Source organism: Camelus ferus, chromosome 27 (assembly GCF_009834535.1).
Source record: "Camelus ferus isolate YT-003-E chromosome 27, BCGSAC_Cfer_1.0, whole genome shotgun sequence".
Lineage (NCBI taxonomy): Eukaryota > Metazoa > Chordata > Mammalia > Artiodactyla > Camelidae > Camelus > Camelus ferus.
This window is the reverse complement of record NC_045722.1, coordinates 6987973-7001382: the sequence shown is the minus strand read 5'-3', so window position 1 is coordinate 7001382 and position 13410 is coordinate 6987973. Positions and strand designations below refer to the sequence as shown.

Below are 13410 nucleotides of genomic sequence, written 5' to 3'. Positions count from 1 at the left end.
CAAAATAATACCAACAATATATACTTACGTATACATGTTATGTATGTGTTATGCTGATGTATGCTTTACACATGTGTGACCTTATATTATGCATATATTACATATGCTTATGTATACATGTGTATGCTTATGGATACATATGTGTGTGTATATATATATGCTTATGTATGCTTTATATATAAGTGAAGTGAATGACAGCAATGATACAAAGGACTAGAGGAAGAAATTTGATCTACAGATTCAATGCAATCCCAGTCAAAAATCCCAACAAGCTATTTTGTGGATATTGACAAACTGATTCTACAGTTTACGTGGAGAGTGAAAAGACACAGAACAGCCAACACAATATTGAAGGAGAAGAACAAAGCTGGAAGACTGACACTATTCTACTCTGAGACCTCCTATAAAGCAACGGTAATTAAGACAGTGTGCTATTGGCAAAAGAACAGACAAATACATTAATGGAACAGAATACAGAACTCAGAAATAGACCCATATAAAATCCATCAACTGATCTTTCACAAAGAAGCAAAGACAATACAATGGAGCAAAGATAATCTCTTCAACAAATGGTGCTGGAAAATAGTACAGCCACTTTGGAAGGCAATTTGGCAGCTTCTTACTGAGTTAAATACACTTTTACCATAAAATTCAGCAATCGTGTTCCCTGGCATCTACCCAAAGAAGCTGAAAAATTATGTCCACATAAAACCTGCACATGGATGTTTACAGCACCTTTACTCATCGTAGCCAGATAGTGGAAAGAGCCCAAATGTCCGTGAACTGAAGAATGGGTAAACAAAATGCGGTACACCCATACAGTGGAATATTACTCCACAATAAAAAGAAATGAAGTAATAATATGCGCTACAACATGGATGGACCTTGAAAACATTACACTCAGAGTGAAAGAAGCGAAACACAAAGGACCACATATTGCATGATGCCATTTATATGAAATATCCAGAACAGGCAGACTCACAGAGACAGGAAGCAGATTAGTGGTTACTGAGGGCTGGATGGGAAGGGTTTGGGGGAAATGGGAAGGGACTGCTAACAGGTACTGCGGCTTCTTTTGGGGGCGATGAAGATGTTCTAAAACTGACTGTGGGGATGATCATTCAGCTCTGCAGCCTGGGAGCCTTGTGACCTTAGAAAGGGACTCTTCTTGGGCCAACTGCTGTCTCCGTAAAATGTCAACCACATGACCGACCTCACAGAGTCAAGCAATTAAATTAAACCATGAGTGTGAAAGTGTTTCACAGTATCAGGCACATAACAGGCGTTCCATACAAGCTAAAAAAAATAATGAAGTACGCAAAAGCACCTTGGAAGTGACAAATACCTTCACAAATGTCAGGTGGTTTCATAATTTCATACATAAAATTATAACATATATTATCAGAAATAATTGGTTTTCAGTTTCACAGGTTACTTTCCAAAGACTCACTTAAGCTCAGTGCCCCACTGTTTCAAAGAGAAGTTAATGGAATTCGGATGCCCTGGGGCGGGCTGATTCGCGGCTTGCTCTCCCACCAGCTCTCCAGGGGCAGTCTCCACAGCTAGGACATTTCTGGCTTTTTCAGCAGAAGCATTTTGGTGCGGGTTAATTAAATCTGAAAGAAAGACAAACAAGTATCAGTTATTCAAAGCTTCCACAGGGAACCTGATATCTGACATTAAATACTGTCTTGATATACTATGTAAAAAACGATATAATATATATTATATTATATTTTCAATGTATACTACATAAAAATACAATCTGTGAATGATTAGGGTGTTCTGCAACCATTTTCATCCAAAGTAGATCCACGTTTCTCAAAAGGCTGTGCATGCTTCATACCACCAAGTGTTAAGAGGATGGCCCAGGGAAAGAAGAGGCTTGGGCTCCCCTTTGCTCTCCTGCAGATCAGTAAGACTGGCATTAAGCTGAGCTCAGTCCACTCACCTGTACCGATAAGGAACAATTTCCAGGATAAAGTATTAGGTTGGAAAAAAAACCAAGGGCAGACCAGATTATACTACTGCTCTTTCCTGTGAGAAAGTACAGGGAACAGAATATATACATATTTGTTAACTGCAAATAGTGACACTGAAAAAAAGTTTGCATATCAAAGAAGTTCAGTAAACTCACAGGCAAATACACTGATGCTAAAATATGATCAAATTTCAGAATATATATTTTTCTTTCCTATTAAAAATTTATTCAGTGTTTAGTAAATATTTCTATGTTGTATTTTTTTTCTCTGAAATACTTTAAAATTTCAGAATACAATAGCTATCACAAAATAGAGATACACATACTGCACCAGTTTCTTTTAAAATTAGTGCTAACACAGCATGAAGGGAATACAAAAACTTCAAAATATATTTTTAAATTTAAGCATTTGAAATATTTAAGGCTGCAGTCGTATGAGGCCAAGGATATGCTTCAAAGCAATAATATTTTGGTATCTTTAAAATAAATAATATTTGCTTCAAATAACATGTTATTTGCTTCCAAATAAAATTCAGTGGGTAGGGGCATCAGTGAAACAAGATGGCTCATGAAATACTAACTGCTGAAACTACCTGATAAACATGTGAGTAATATCATGCTATTCTCTCTGCATAGACTTCAAATTTCCCATAAGAAAAACTTACTTTTCTAAAGTTTTGACAAATGTACCCAACAATAAATACTTTGTATTCTTCCAAATGATATCTCTCTGAGAATATACATGTTTATAAACAGAATTTAACACTGTTTCACAATAATCAATCTGATCTGTGCTTCCCTTTAATAAAGCACCCCTCCACTGGCAATATTAACCATCATCACTCTTTCAAGGGAAAGAGAATCAGAACGGAATGCTTAACACTAATATCTACGAATAAAATTATTTTCTAATAAGATGAGCACACAACCTGAGTCACTTAGGACAGGTCACTGAGCACTGGCAGAGAAGGAAGAGCACAGGGAAGCCTGGACTCAGGGCCCTTGAAAACTGATGTTCTGAATACGAACACTTTACCACAGGCTCAAACTTTGTTGGAAGGTCACTAACTTGACAGCAGGGAAGGGCTCCAGGTAAACACTGGGAACGGTATGCTGGGTGTGACACAAAGAAGTGACTGCATCAGGGGAACGGGGTCCTGGTCAGGAGCGCCAACACCTGGCTCATAGCAGGATCCTGAGCAGGAAAAGCAAGAGCGTGGGCTGGGAGACAGAAGAACTATGGGCTTGGCAGGTTACAAGATTAAGTCAAGAAAGCAGAAGTCACAAACCACACCGATTCCCGATTCTTGGTTCAAATCAACACCATGTATGAAGCACTAGGTGCTGGGGGTACAACAAACAGTGAGACAGAGTTCTTGCCCTAAAGGAGAACATGTCTAGGAGAGACACAGAATAACAAAATGTTAAGTTCCAAGTCACCACTGAACGCATTAAATCCCAGGTATCCAGACCTTCCTCTGAGTCTTAGGGTCCAGGAGATGCCTCGGGCATTTTCAGAGGGAGAGAAGGAAGGGGTCCCACTCTCAGCTTCAACCACAGTGGTTCCTCTTTTCACTCTTTTATATGTTGGAGTTTCCCTCAAGATTTCATTTGGAAAAAGAGCTAACAACAAAAAAGAAGTTTGAAGACCAATAATCGGGTCCAGTCTCCTCTACCTACTTCATTTGTCAGAACACGAAAGCCCATAGCTGGGGCCAGAAGGCAGCCACCTGCCCCTGCAGTGGACAACAATCACAGGGCAGGTGCAGTGGCTGCACCTGGTGGAGGGGGCACCCAACATCTGACAGTGTGTGTCCGTCAGTGGGGACACAGTACACCTCTTCTATTTCCAACAAAGGCAGGGCTGACACTCAGGCTTCCCAGAGGCTGGTCTTTTGCAGACCCCTCACAGGCAAAGCATGACAACTCTAAGCCAAGCCTGAAATAAGCCCAACATACTGCACCCGTGGCTGTTGCGAGCTGGTGCAGCCCCCTCTTCCTGTGTGGGCTGGCAGCAAGGTGAGGAGCGGCCCCTCTGCGGGTGACACTGTCAAGCGCTCTCGCGTGGCCAAGCGCCTGCTACCGGGAAGCCCACGTGCTGCAGCAACGCTGGGCCCACACTGGAAATGCTTCCTGAGGAACTTGGGCCCTGGGGGTAGGATGCAGAAGAGACTGGAGGCCAGGGAGGATGTTGGCAAAACAGACCATTTCTATAAGTCATTATTTCACGTAAGAAAGAAGCCATTCCCCAAGTTTAGCTATTATTGTTATTTTGTCTGGTTTTCAGTTTTTAAAAGAACATGTGAGATTTCCTTAATTAAAAGTGGAGCTGCTGGCTTCTCAATTCATGTGGTAACTTAGCATTCAGGGAGCCACCTCTAGAAGGACGCAAGTTAGGCCAGGGCAGTACTTCCTTGACGTCTTTAAGAGGACGGACTGGATTCACGAACATCTGCTTTATCTTGCAGCTTCAGTGGGAAGAAGTTTGGGGTTTAAACCTTCTCCATTATTTTGTAAAATTTCAAATGCCTAAATGACAGCTCTGAGCAAGTTCTGGGCTACAAATTTTGTATTTCCTGGGTTCTGATTCCAGCACAGCCTCTTTCATTCCAGTGTGGCCATTCCCAGATCTCCAGAGCCCTTCCCACTGGATGCATGCTGACAGCGGGGCCCGAAGTCTCCCGCTGGGACCCACACAGGGGAGGCTCCTGCTCACATCTGGGCGCCTCCGTCAGTCTTCCCCGTCTCTCCTGCTCCTGGCCTGCCTGCTGGCCGCCTCAGTCAGGCCCAGGCCCCCCTCCAGCAACCTCGCGGAGAGCAGAACCAAGTGCTGCAGGACACTCCCCATAAAACCCAGTCCCGGACACAGCTGTGTCCGAGAGGAGGGCAGAGCACTGGGAAAGGGCCACTCCCACGGGCGTCAAAGAACAATGCAAAAGAGAGCCTGCACGTCCTTGCTGGAAACTGGAGGGGGCAGACAGGGTGGGGTTATCCTGAAAAGGCTTTTATTCCCCCCTCTATCAAAGTGAGTTTAATCCAGTATAGTTATCTTCCAAGTGAGGGCACAGTGCATCTAAGCCCCCAAAAGAAGAGGCCGCAAGCCACCAGGTCCTGCGAGTCCCCAGGGCGGGCCAGTCCCCATGTCGGGTTAACTCCTTGTCCATCTGTTCTCTCTCTGCCTCACTCAGACTGGACTCCAGTCTGATGGGCTAACAGCTGTGCAGCCAACACCACAGAGGAGAGATCAGTAAACACTGGGAAAATGGCTGAAGGAATGAGTAAGAGATGACTGCTGTGGGTCGGCAGGGAGGGCCTTCCCTCGGGTGAGGAAACCAGGCAGGAGGTCCCCGTGGTTCCCTAAGGGGCTACGCTCCTGACTGCCCCCTCTCCTGCCACCTCGTACCAAGAGATCCCTGAATTCGGATCTCTTCCCTCTCTTCCCCTCTCACGCCGCCCTGCCCTCCTGCAACCGGCTCAGTGCCCCCAGCGCCTCCACAGCAACACCCACCCCCCTCACCACGCTCCATCCCAGAGCCGGCCCAGGCTGTCCCCACAGGCACCGCGCTCTGGCCCGCTGGGGACAGTCTCCTCAGATCTTCCTCAGGAGGCCCCCACAGGCTCCCCCACGTGCAGCCGGGATCTAACCCCACTCACTGTCTCTCTTCCTTTCACAGCCTGACATCAGGAGTCACAGAACCTTCGATTCAGTAGGAACCTCAGAGCACCTTGTTCAGACAGCGAAGCAGTGAGTGCCGGAGCTTCCGTGAGCTTTCTGCACCAGGTCAGGCTGCCTCTCAGATAGGATGCTGATAGCCATGACTTACACTTAAAAACAACACATGATATTTTGTGGTGTTTTACAAGCAGGATTACATAAAAACTCAGCTTCTTTGATAACTTTAGGGAATTGTGACATTAAATGACTATGTGGGATTCCCGTGGCTTTGCTAATGCTGGGTCTGCGTCCAGCCTCTGGTTTTCTTCCAGCCAGTTCCAACACTCACACAAAGAGCCCTGTGCAAACTAGGGGAGGACCGGGGAGGACCGAAACGAGCAGCCACTTCCCCTCCCCGCCCCCTGCTCCCACCCCAGCCGCTAGGGCACAACAGTTACCCTCGCCACACGGCTGCTTCCGAGGAGGAAATGTGTGGTCATCCCTCAACCGTCTTCACCATACCCTTTTCTGCGAGGTACACCCACTAACTCAAACAGGTACTAAGGCACTGAGGCCACCTGTGATGCTGAGGGCCTCTGTACTCCTGAACTCTCAAGAAGTCCTTGTTATCGCTGGCTTGTTTGCTTACTGGCTTGTACGGGAAATGAAGTAAACAGAATGTGCTGGACATAACATCTTGTAATGTGGCTAACAAGCCTCCTTTGGGTTCTGGCTACCTCACTCCTAAATGCTATGAAGTTCTGCAGACTCCTGATTTTATCTTGGCAAATTATCCCTTTGTGTTGGAACTAGGCCTTTATCTCTCCAAACACAGAAGACGTGCAGAGTGGTGTCCGAGGCACAACAAGCTTTCAGAGGCCAGGCTGCAGGCAGAAGGCAGACAGATCAGATAAAGAGGCAACAAAATCATCCCACTTTCTAACACTTGATCAACTAATGTAAAGCCGTGAATTCCAATCACACAGATGAGCAGACTCTTATTCTGGAGACATTATCTCTAGAAAACAAAATTTTTTTTGCTTTGTTAATTTTTTAAAAATTTTAAAATTGAAGTATCATGGATTCACAATGCTGTGTTAGTTTCTGGTATATAGTAAAGTGATTCCAATATATATATATATATATATATATATATTCTATTCCATTATCTTTTCCACTATGGCCTACTGCAGGCTACTGAATATAGTTCCCTGTGCTATACAGTAGGACGTTGTTTATCCATCTTATATATAGTAGTTTCTATCTGCTAATCCAAAACTCCCAATTTATCCCTCCCCCGCCTCCTTTTCCCTTTTGTAACCATAGGTTTGTTTTCAATGTCTGTGAGTCTATTTCTGTTTTATAAATAAATTCATTTGCACTATATTTTAGATTCCACATGTAAGTGATATCACACGGTATTTGTCTTTTTCTTTTTCTGACTTACTTCACTTAGTATGATCATCTCTGGGTCCATACATGTTGCTGTAAATGGCATGATTTTATTCTTTTTTATGGCTGAGTAATATTCCATTGTGTGCATATACTACATCTTCTTTATCCAATCTTCCGTTGATGGACCTTTAGGTTACTTTCCTGTTTTGGCTAATGTAAATAGTGCTGCTATGAATACATAGTTGGGGTACATGTATCTTTTCAAATTATAGTTTAGAAAGTAAATTTAATGTAGGCAATTACACTATAGTGCCAGCTGCCTATCCAATACTCACTCCAGCTCCTCCTTATAGACCTTCGTTTTGATGGTGGCCACATGCTCAGCTTAAGATACTTGCCTCCTCAAACTCCATTCCAGCTATGGATGGCCCTGTGACACAGTTCTAGCTAATGAGGCATAAATCAAGAGTTTCTGGGGAAGCTTTCTCCTTTCTCATATAGGTGCCACTCCCAAAGGCAACTACCATGATTAGGAAAGCTAATATTCTAAGGATGAAGAACAGAATGGTCCCTCAATGGCACTGGGGAGTATCTTTGCCAGCTACGAACTGCCTATCATGTGAAAAATCTCTATTCATAAATCCCTATTAAGTTTCCTGTTAATTGCAGCTGAATAGAATCCTAACCAATTCAAAATGATATTACATATGTATGTATACATAATGTATATTATATATACATAAATATCTTTACACTCAAAGATGCAGTTTCCCATCTGATCCTCATAACAGAACTACTGGGGGGTGGGCAGCAGCAGGTGGACAAGGTTGTTAGTATTCCTTCTACTCCCATCCAGATGACTTCCCGGGCCTGGGGCATGGATGGTACCTTCAGCCATCCCTCTCCCTCAAAGCTAATCCCATCTTTTAATCTTCCAGTGTTTCTACCATACACTCTCCCAACTCTGCCCACTTTTTTCTATCCTCTCTGCCACAGCCCTAGTCAAGGCTACTATGACTTCTAGGCTGGATGACCATAGCAGCCTTATAACTGGTCTCCCTGCTTCTCATCCTGCCGAGGAATCTGTTCTCTCCTACTCGGCTACGGCTAATCATCTCAAATGCACATCTGACCCTATCACTCAGTCACCCCTTTGCTTATCCTATAAGCCCTTCCAGGTCTGGTCCCTGATCATCCTTCCAGCTTTCTCTTTGTCACTCCTGCCCACCCACGCTACCTTCGAGCCAGGCCCTGGTCTCTAGGGCCTCCAGGCCTTTTGCTTCCCTGCTTCGCAAGGCCAGCTGTTACCTGACCTTCAGGACTCAGTTCAGCTGTCTCCTAGTCCAGGAAGCCTTCTCAGACAGCACCAGCTTCCTTCCACATCCAAGCGCAGGTAAGGTTCCTGTGCTCACCTCCGGCCCGTGCTTACACACTGTGCTGGACAGGTCTCTTTACCTGTCTGGGTCCCTCATTAGACCACACACTACTTGAGAACATGAACCATGACTTATTCATCTTTATACCCAGGCATCTGGCACAATGCCTAGAATACAAGAATGCCCGGAGTGAAAGACTAAATGAACAAGCTCCATCTTACAGATGAAGAAACTGAGGCTCAAAAAGAGAGGTACCCTCAAGACACTACAGCAAGGGTCAGCAAACTTCTTCTTAAAGGGCCACACAGTAGGAGATATCAGACCTGTGAACCAAATGTCTCTGTCACAACTATTCAACTCTGCCACTGGTGTGCAGAAGCAGCCACAGATGATACACAAATAAATGAGTGGTACTTTACTCCAATAAAAGCTCAATTCTACAGGCTGCAGTTTGCTACCCTTTACTAGAGAGAAAATGACTCACTCGGAGTCTGACAAACAGTAAAGATCAGAGCTAAGACTCAGACCCAGGCCCACAGGGCTCCTCCCGGCACACTGGGCTGCCTGTCAGCGGGAGTTGCCAATTCCCTACATCCCTCACCAGGCTGACTTTAGGTGCTAGGAGGGTCCTGATGGGTGACACCATTAGGCAACAAATGAAACTGCTACCAAATACTGGATAACAAGGAGAGAACAGTAGGAAAAGTTTTATTTTTTAATGCAAATCAGAGTTACAAAAACGTCTGTCTTCAATCCTAGCCAGAGTTAGCAGGGCTTAGGCTAAGCTGAGCAGGTAACTACAAGCATGGCTTCAGGAGCGTCACAGAGTCCATCACACACCTTCACACACTATCTGTTAACCGATTTTTATCTAAAATGATAAAAATGAAAGAGGCTAAAATCTAGCCTTTTCGTCTCGACTTCCTCCTTTAGGCGTTCTGACCTCCTAAACAGTAAGTCTTGCAAATTGCCTGCTAGTCCAGGGTTTCATTATTCGTTCTTAAACGCCATCTAAAAATTGGCGGCAGTTCAAAATTACAGTCATTTCTGCACATAAAATCTTCAAAGACATCCCACTGCTCTCAGGATAGCCCCAAATCCCAAGCCTAGAGGCCCAGGCCCTGTCCGCCCTGGCCCTGGGTGAACCTCCAGGCTCAGCTCACTGCACACCGTCCTCCACAGCCACAGCCTCCTTTCAGCTCCTGGAGGGCACTCCACTCCCCTTACCCAGCCCGACTCCTGCTCAGCCTTTGGGTCTCAGGGAGGGTCCCCAACCACCCCAAAGCTGTGCTCAGCCCGGTCGCGGGCTCCTGGAACCCTGTACCCTCCTCCCATGTGGATCTCACTTCACACTCCGCTTGACCAGAAGCTCCGTGAGGGGAGGAACCAGGCCCATTATGGGCGTCTCCTGGCTGAATGAATGAGTAAATGCCAGAGGGCACAAACTCTCACCCCCACACTGGAGTCCCCGAACCAGACGTGGGCTGCAGGTGTTGTCTCTGACTTTAAAAGAAGGAAGGATCCACATTATAAAGAAACCATAGGGCTAGGCGCCACTTTGGCTCTCCTTTTGGTCTAAGGCCTGAGTCTCCATTAGAGAGAAGCACGTGGCCTCCTCAGAACGAAGGAGTCGAGGCAAACTGAGTGTCCTCTGTGCCAAAGGCACCGGCTGAGCTACCGTCTTGAATACCGCCGGGTTCCCTGCAGGGTTTCCAAACCTTCCAAACGACTGGTACTAAGTTACAGAGCTTCTTTTGATCAAAAGCACTATCACAGCAGCTTTTTTTAAAACGCAGGCGTCAGTGAGCAGACGTGTGAACTAAACATAGAGGGGGTCTGGGCTTGTGTCCCTGGAGGGTTAAGACACCCATGACAATGACGTGAGAACCGTCCCAGCACAACACACTGGCAGGTCGTTTCTCACTGACCAGAGAGTTAACCTGCTGAAAAATATTGTGATTGGTAAAAACAAGGTTGGCAGGAAAACAGATTTGGAGGAAAAAAAAAATTTTAAGTCCAAGAAGACATTCATTTCCAAAAGAAGTTGGCCGCACACGTGCCAATGCCACCGCTGATTTACAAGAAGTTCGACTGGAGCCTGTGTTCTCTTAAGCAGAGCTCCCGCAGGGGTTATGAAGCTCGGACCAGCCCTCTTCACAGGCGTGAGAGCTAGCCTGTGCCAGCTAAATCCCAGCGTGCACTCCTTTGACCCCTGAGTGTGATGGCCTGGCCTTTTCACACCTTACTTCAGGGCTCAAGGGTCTGCCTTTTCAGGGCCTGCTCTTCTTCCTGTATGAAGAAAAGGGCCACCTCCGTAGTCTTTGCAGGGAGCAGGGAAGGAGGGTGGTCTGTGAATAACTGTTGTCCTGTTCTTCCACTTAACAGGGCTCAGCACAACCAAACATGAGAAGATCATGGGGTTTTAACTTTTGATATTCAAACTTAAAACCACATTATCTCCACACTGCAACTGGTCAGGGCTGTAGAAATGCCATAGACCCAGGATAAAGTGGAATCCACGTCTGAGAGTTAACGTCGTCCCAGGAAGCATCACTGAGTCACAGCGAGTGCTCTGAGAACACCTAGCCCACGTGTGCAAACATCTGTGACACCAGCAGCCCTGCCCGAGCAGGGCTGTGGGACTGTGGTGACAGCACCACCACTGACGGCCCACTGACCTCCGCCGTGCCATCTCCCCAGGGGCTTGGCACTGGCCTTGCCCGACTCCTAAGGCCGTCATTAGGCTTGAGCACAATTCTCTATACGGAAGCAGAAGCCCTCAGTAACTATGGAATGCTGCCCACTCTTAAGGGATCATCGCCTTTATTTTCATTCTCAATTTCTCTGCGAAGCTGACTTGCTACGTCAAACAGCGACACGCAGAGCACTGACACAGGTCCCCTCCACTTCTGTCCTACCTGTGTTGTCTCTGGCCACGAGACCCTTAGAAAAGTCCCCAGGAGTTGGGGAGGTCCTGCTGTCCCATTTAACCACATCCAGGCTGTTGCAATATTCCCATCTCTTCTGCTGAAGCTCTTGTAACCAGTAAGTCATGAGTTGACGGTTAGGAGCCTAAAAAGAGGGAAGGGTAAAAAGTGTTACTGCCACCAACAAGATGAAGAGCTTAAGAAAGTTATGTTGTGTGTAGACACCTTGTCACATGAAAGGGAGAGTTAAGAAGAATAGGTCAAAGAAATTTCAGTTTCAACATCAGCAGCTTTTGCTTGCTACGAGTTGGTCAAGCAAACAGGAATTTTAACATAAAGAAAATCTTACTAATAAGAAACCTTTTAAAATTCTAAAATTATAGGATGATACAATATAACACTTTTCTCAAAAGGCTTCAGGAAGGCTTGTTATTCCTATGCCCTTTCACTCTGAGCACCTATAAACTCTATCCTAAGAAATCCAATCTCACATGGATATGGATGACATCCTTGCCAAATCAAATCAATGGTGTTTAAATTCTGTCAGCATCTGGGAGAGTGCACAAAGAAAACTGCAGATTAGAGATTAGACTGAAGAGCCAAGACATGGAAGCAACCTAAATGGCCACTGACGGATGACTGGATAAAGTTGTGGTATATATACAATGGAATACTACTCAGCCATGAAAAAGAATAAAAATAATGCATTTGCAGCAGCAACATGGGTGGACCTGGAGGTTGCCATACTAAGTGAAGTAAGCCAGAAAGAAAAATACCATATGATATCACTTATATGGGTAATCATAAAAAATGACACAAATGAACTTACTTACAAAGCAAGCAAAAACAGATTCACACAGAAAATAAACTTATGGTTACCAGGAGGCAAAGAGGGGCAGAGTGGAGGGATAAATTGGCAGTCTGGGATTTGCAGATACTACCTACTATACACAAAATAGAGAAACAACTAGGTCCTACTGTATAGCACAGGGAACTATATTCAGTACCTTGTAATACCCTATAATGAAAAATAATATGAAAAGGAATACCTATATGTATTACTGAATCAATATGCTGGACACCAGAAATTAACACAACATTGTAAACTGACTATACTTTAATTAAAAAAAACAAAAACAACAAAAAAAAACAACTAGATAGAACATCTACAGCAATGGCTGAAACTTTTTAAAATTGATAATACCAAGTGCTGGAAAGGGTACAGAGCAACTAGAACTTTCATTCATTGCTGTGGGAATGTAAAATTCTGCAGCTCTTTGGAAAACAGTTCAGCAGTTCCTTAGAAACATACACTTATCAAGTGACCCAGCAACCTTACTCCTAGGTATTCACCCAAGAGGAAGAAGAACACAGTCACACAAAAACCTGCATGCAAATGTTCAGAGGCTTTATATAATCGCCCCAAACTGAAAACAAGCCAAATGTCCTTCATCTGGTGAACAAATAAAATGTGGCACATCCATACAATGGAATTCAGCAATCAGATGGAGAAAACCATTGATTCCTACAACATGGATGAACGTTACATGCACGTGCGAAAGAAGCTAGTCCCAAAAGGCGACATACTATACAATTCCATGTATGTGACATTCTGAAAAGGCAAAATTATACGGACAGAAAACAAATCTGTGGTGGCCACGACTTGGGTGAACGGAGTGGTTGACCACAAAAGGATAACACAAGAGGACTTTTGAGTAACTGACCTATCCTGCATCACGACTGTGGTGGTGGGTACATGATTCTATGCATCTGCCCAAACTCAAAGAACTATATACCACAAAGAGTGTGTTTCACCATATCCATTAAAAAAAAAAAAAATCAACCACGACGCGGAGGGAACCCAAAACAATGAACCTAGCTGTAAAGAAAGAAACCAGATGGCAGATGTGGGTCACAGGTCTCCAGGCTGCCCCCACAAAGGAGTCCCAAGGAGAAGGATGCCATGGCACAATTACAGGAATCTCATCACCAGCGCCATCCAGTGAGGTGTGCAGACATCACACACAATGAATCCCAGGGTCAGAGGCAATCTGGAAAACTGCTCTGCAGGCCCCA

General features: G+C 45.0%; 1 protein-coding gene across 3 annotated transcripts in view; it reads right to left on the bottom strand.

The window, feature by feature from the left end:
• Positions 1–13410, bottom strand: part of TBC1D2B (TBC1 domain family member 2B) — a 71717-nt gene that overhangs the window by 41844 nt on the left and 16463 nt on the right. For all 3 annotated transcript variants that reach the window (XM_032469099.1, XM_032469101.1, XM_032469100.1), the window contains exons 2-3: positions 11326–11479; positions 1451–1616 (exon numbers count right to left, since the gene is read on the bottom strand). In XM_032469099.1, coding sequence (XP_032324990.1) covers positions 1451–1616; positions 11326–11479 — 320 coding nt within the window. The remainder of the gene's footprint in view (positions 1–1450; positions 1617–11325; positions 11480–13410) is intronic.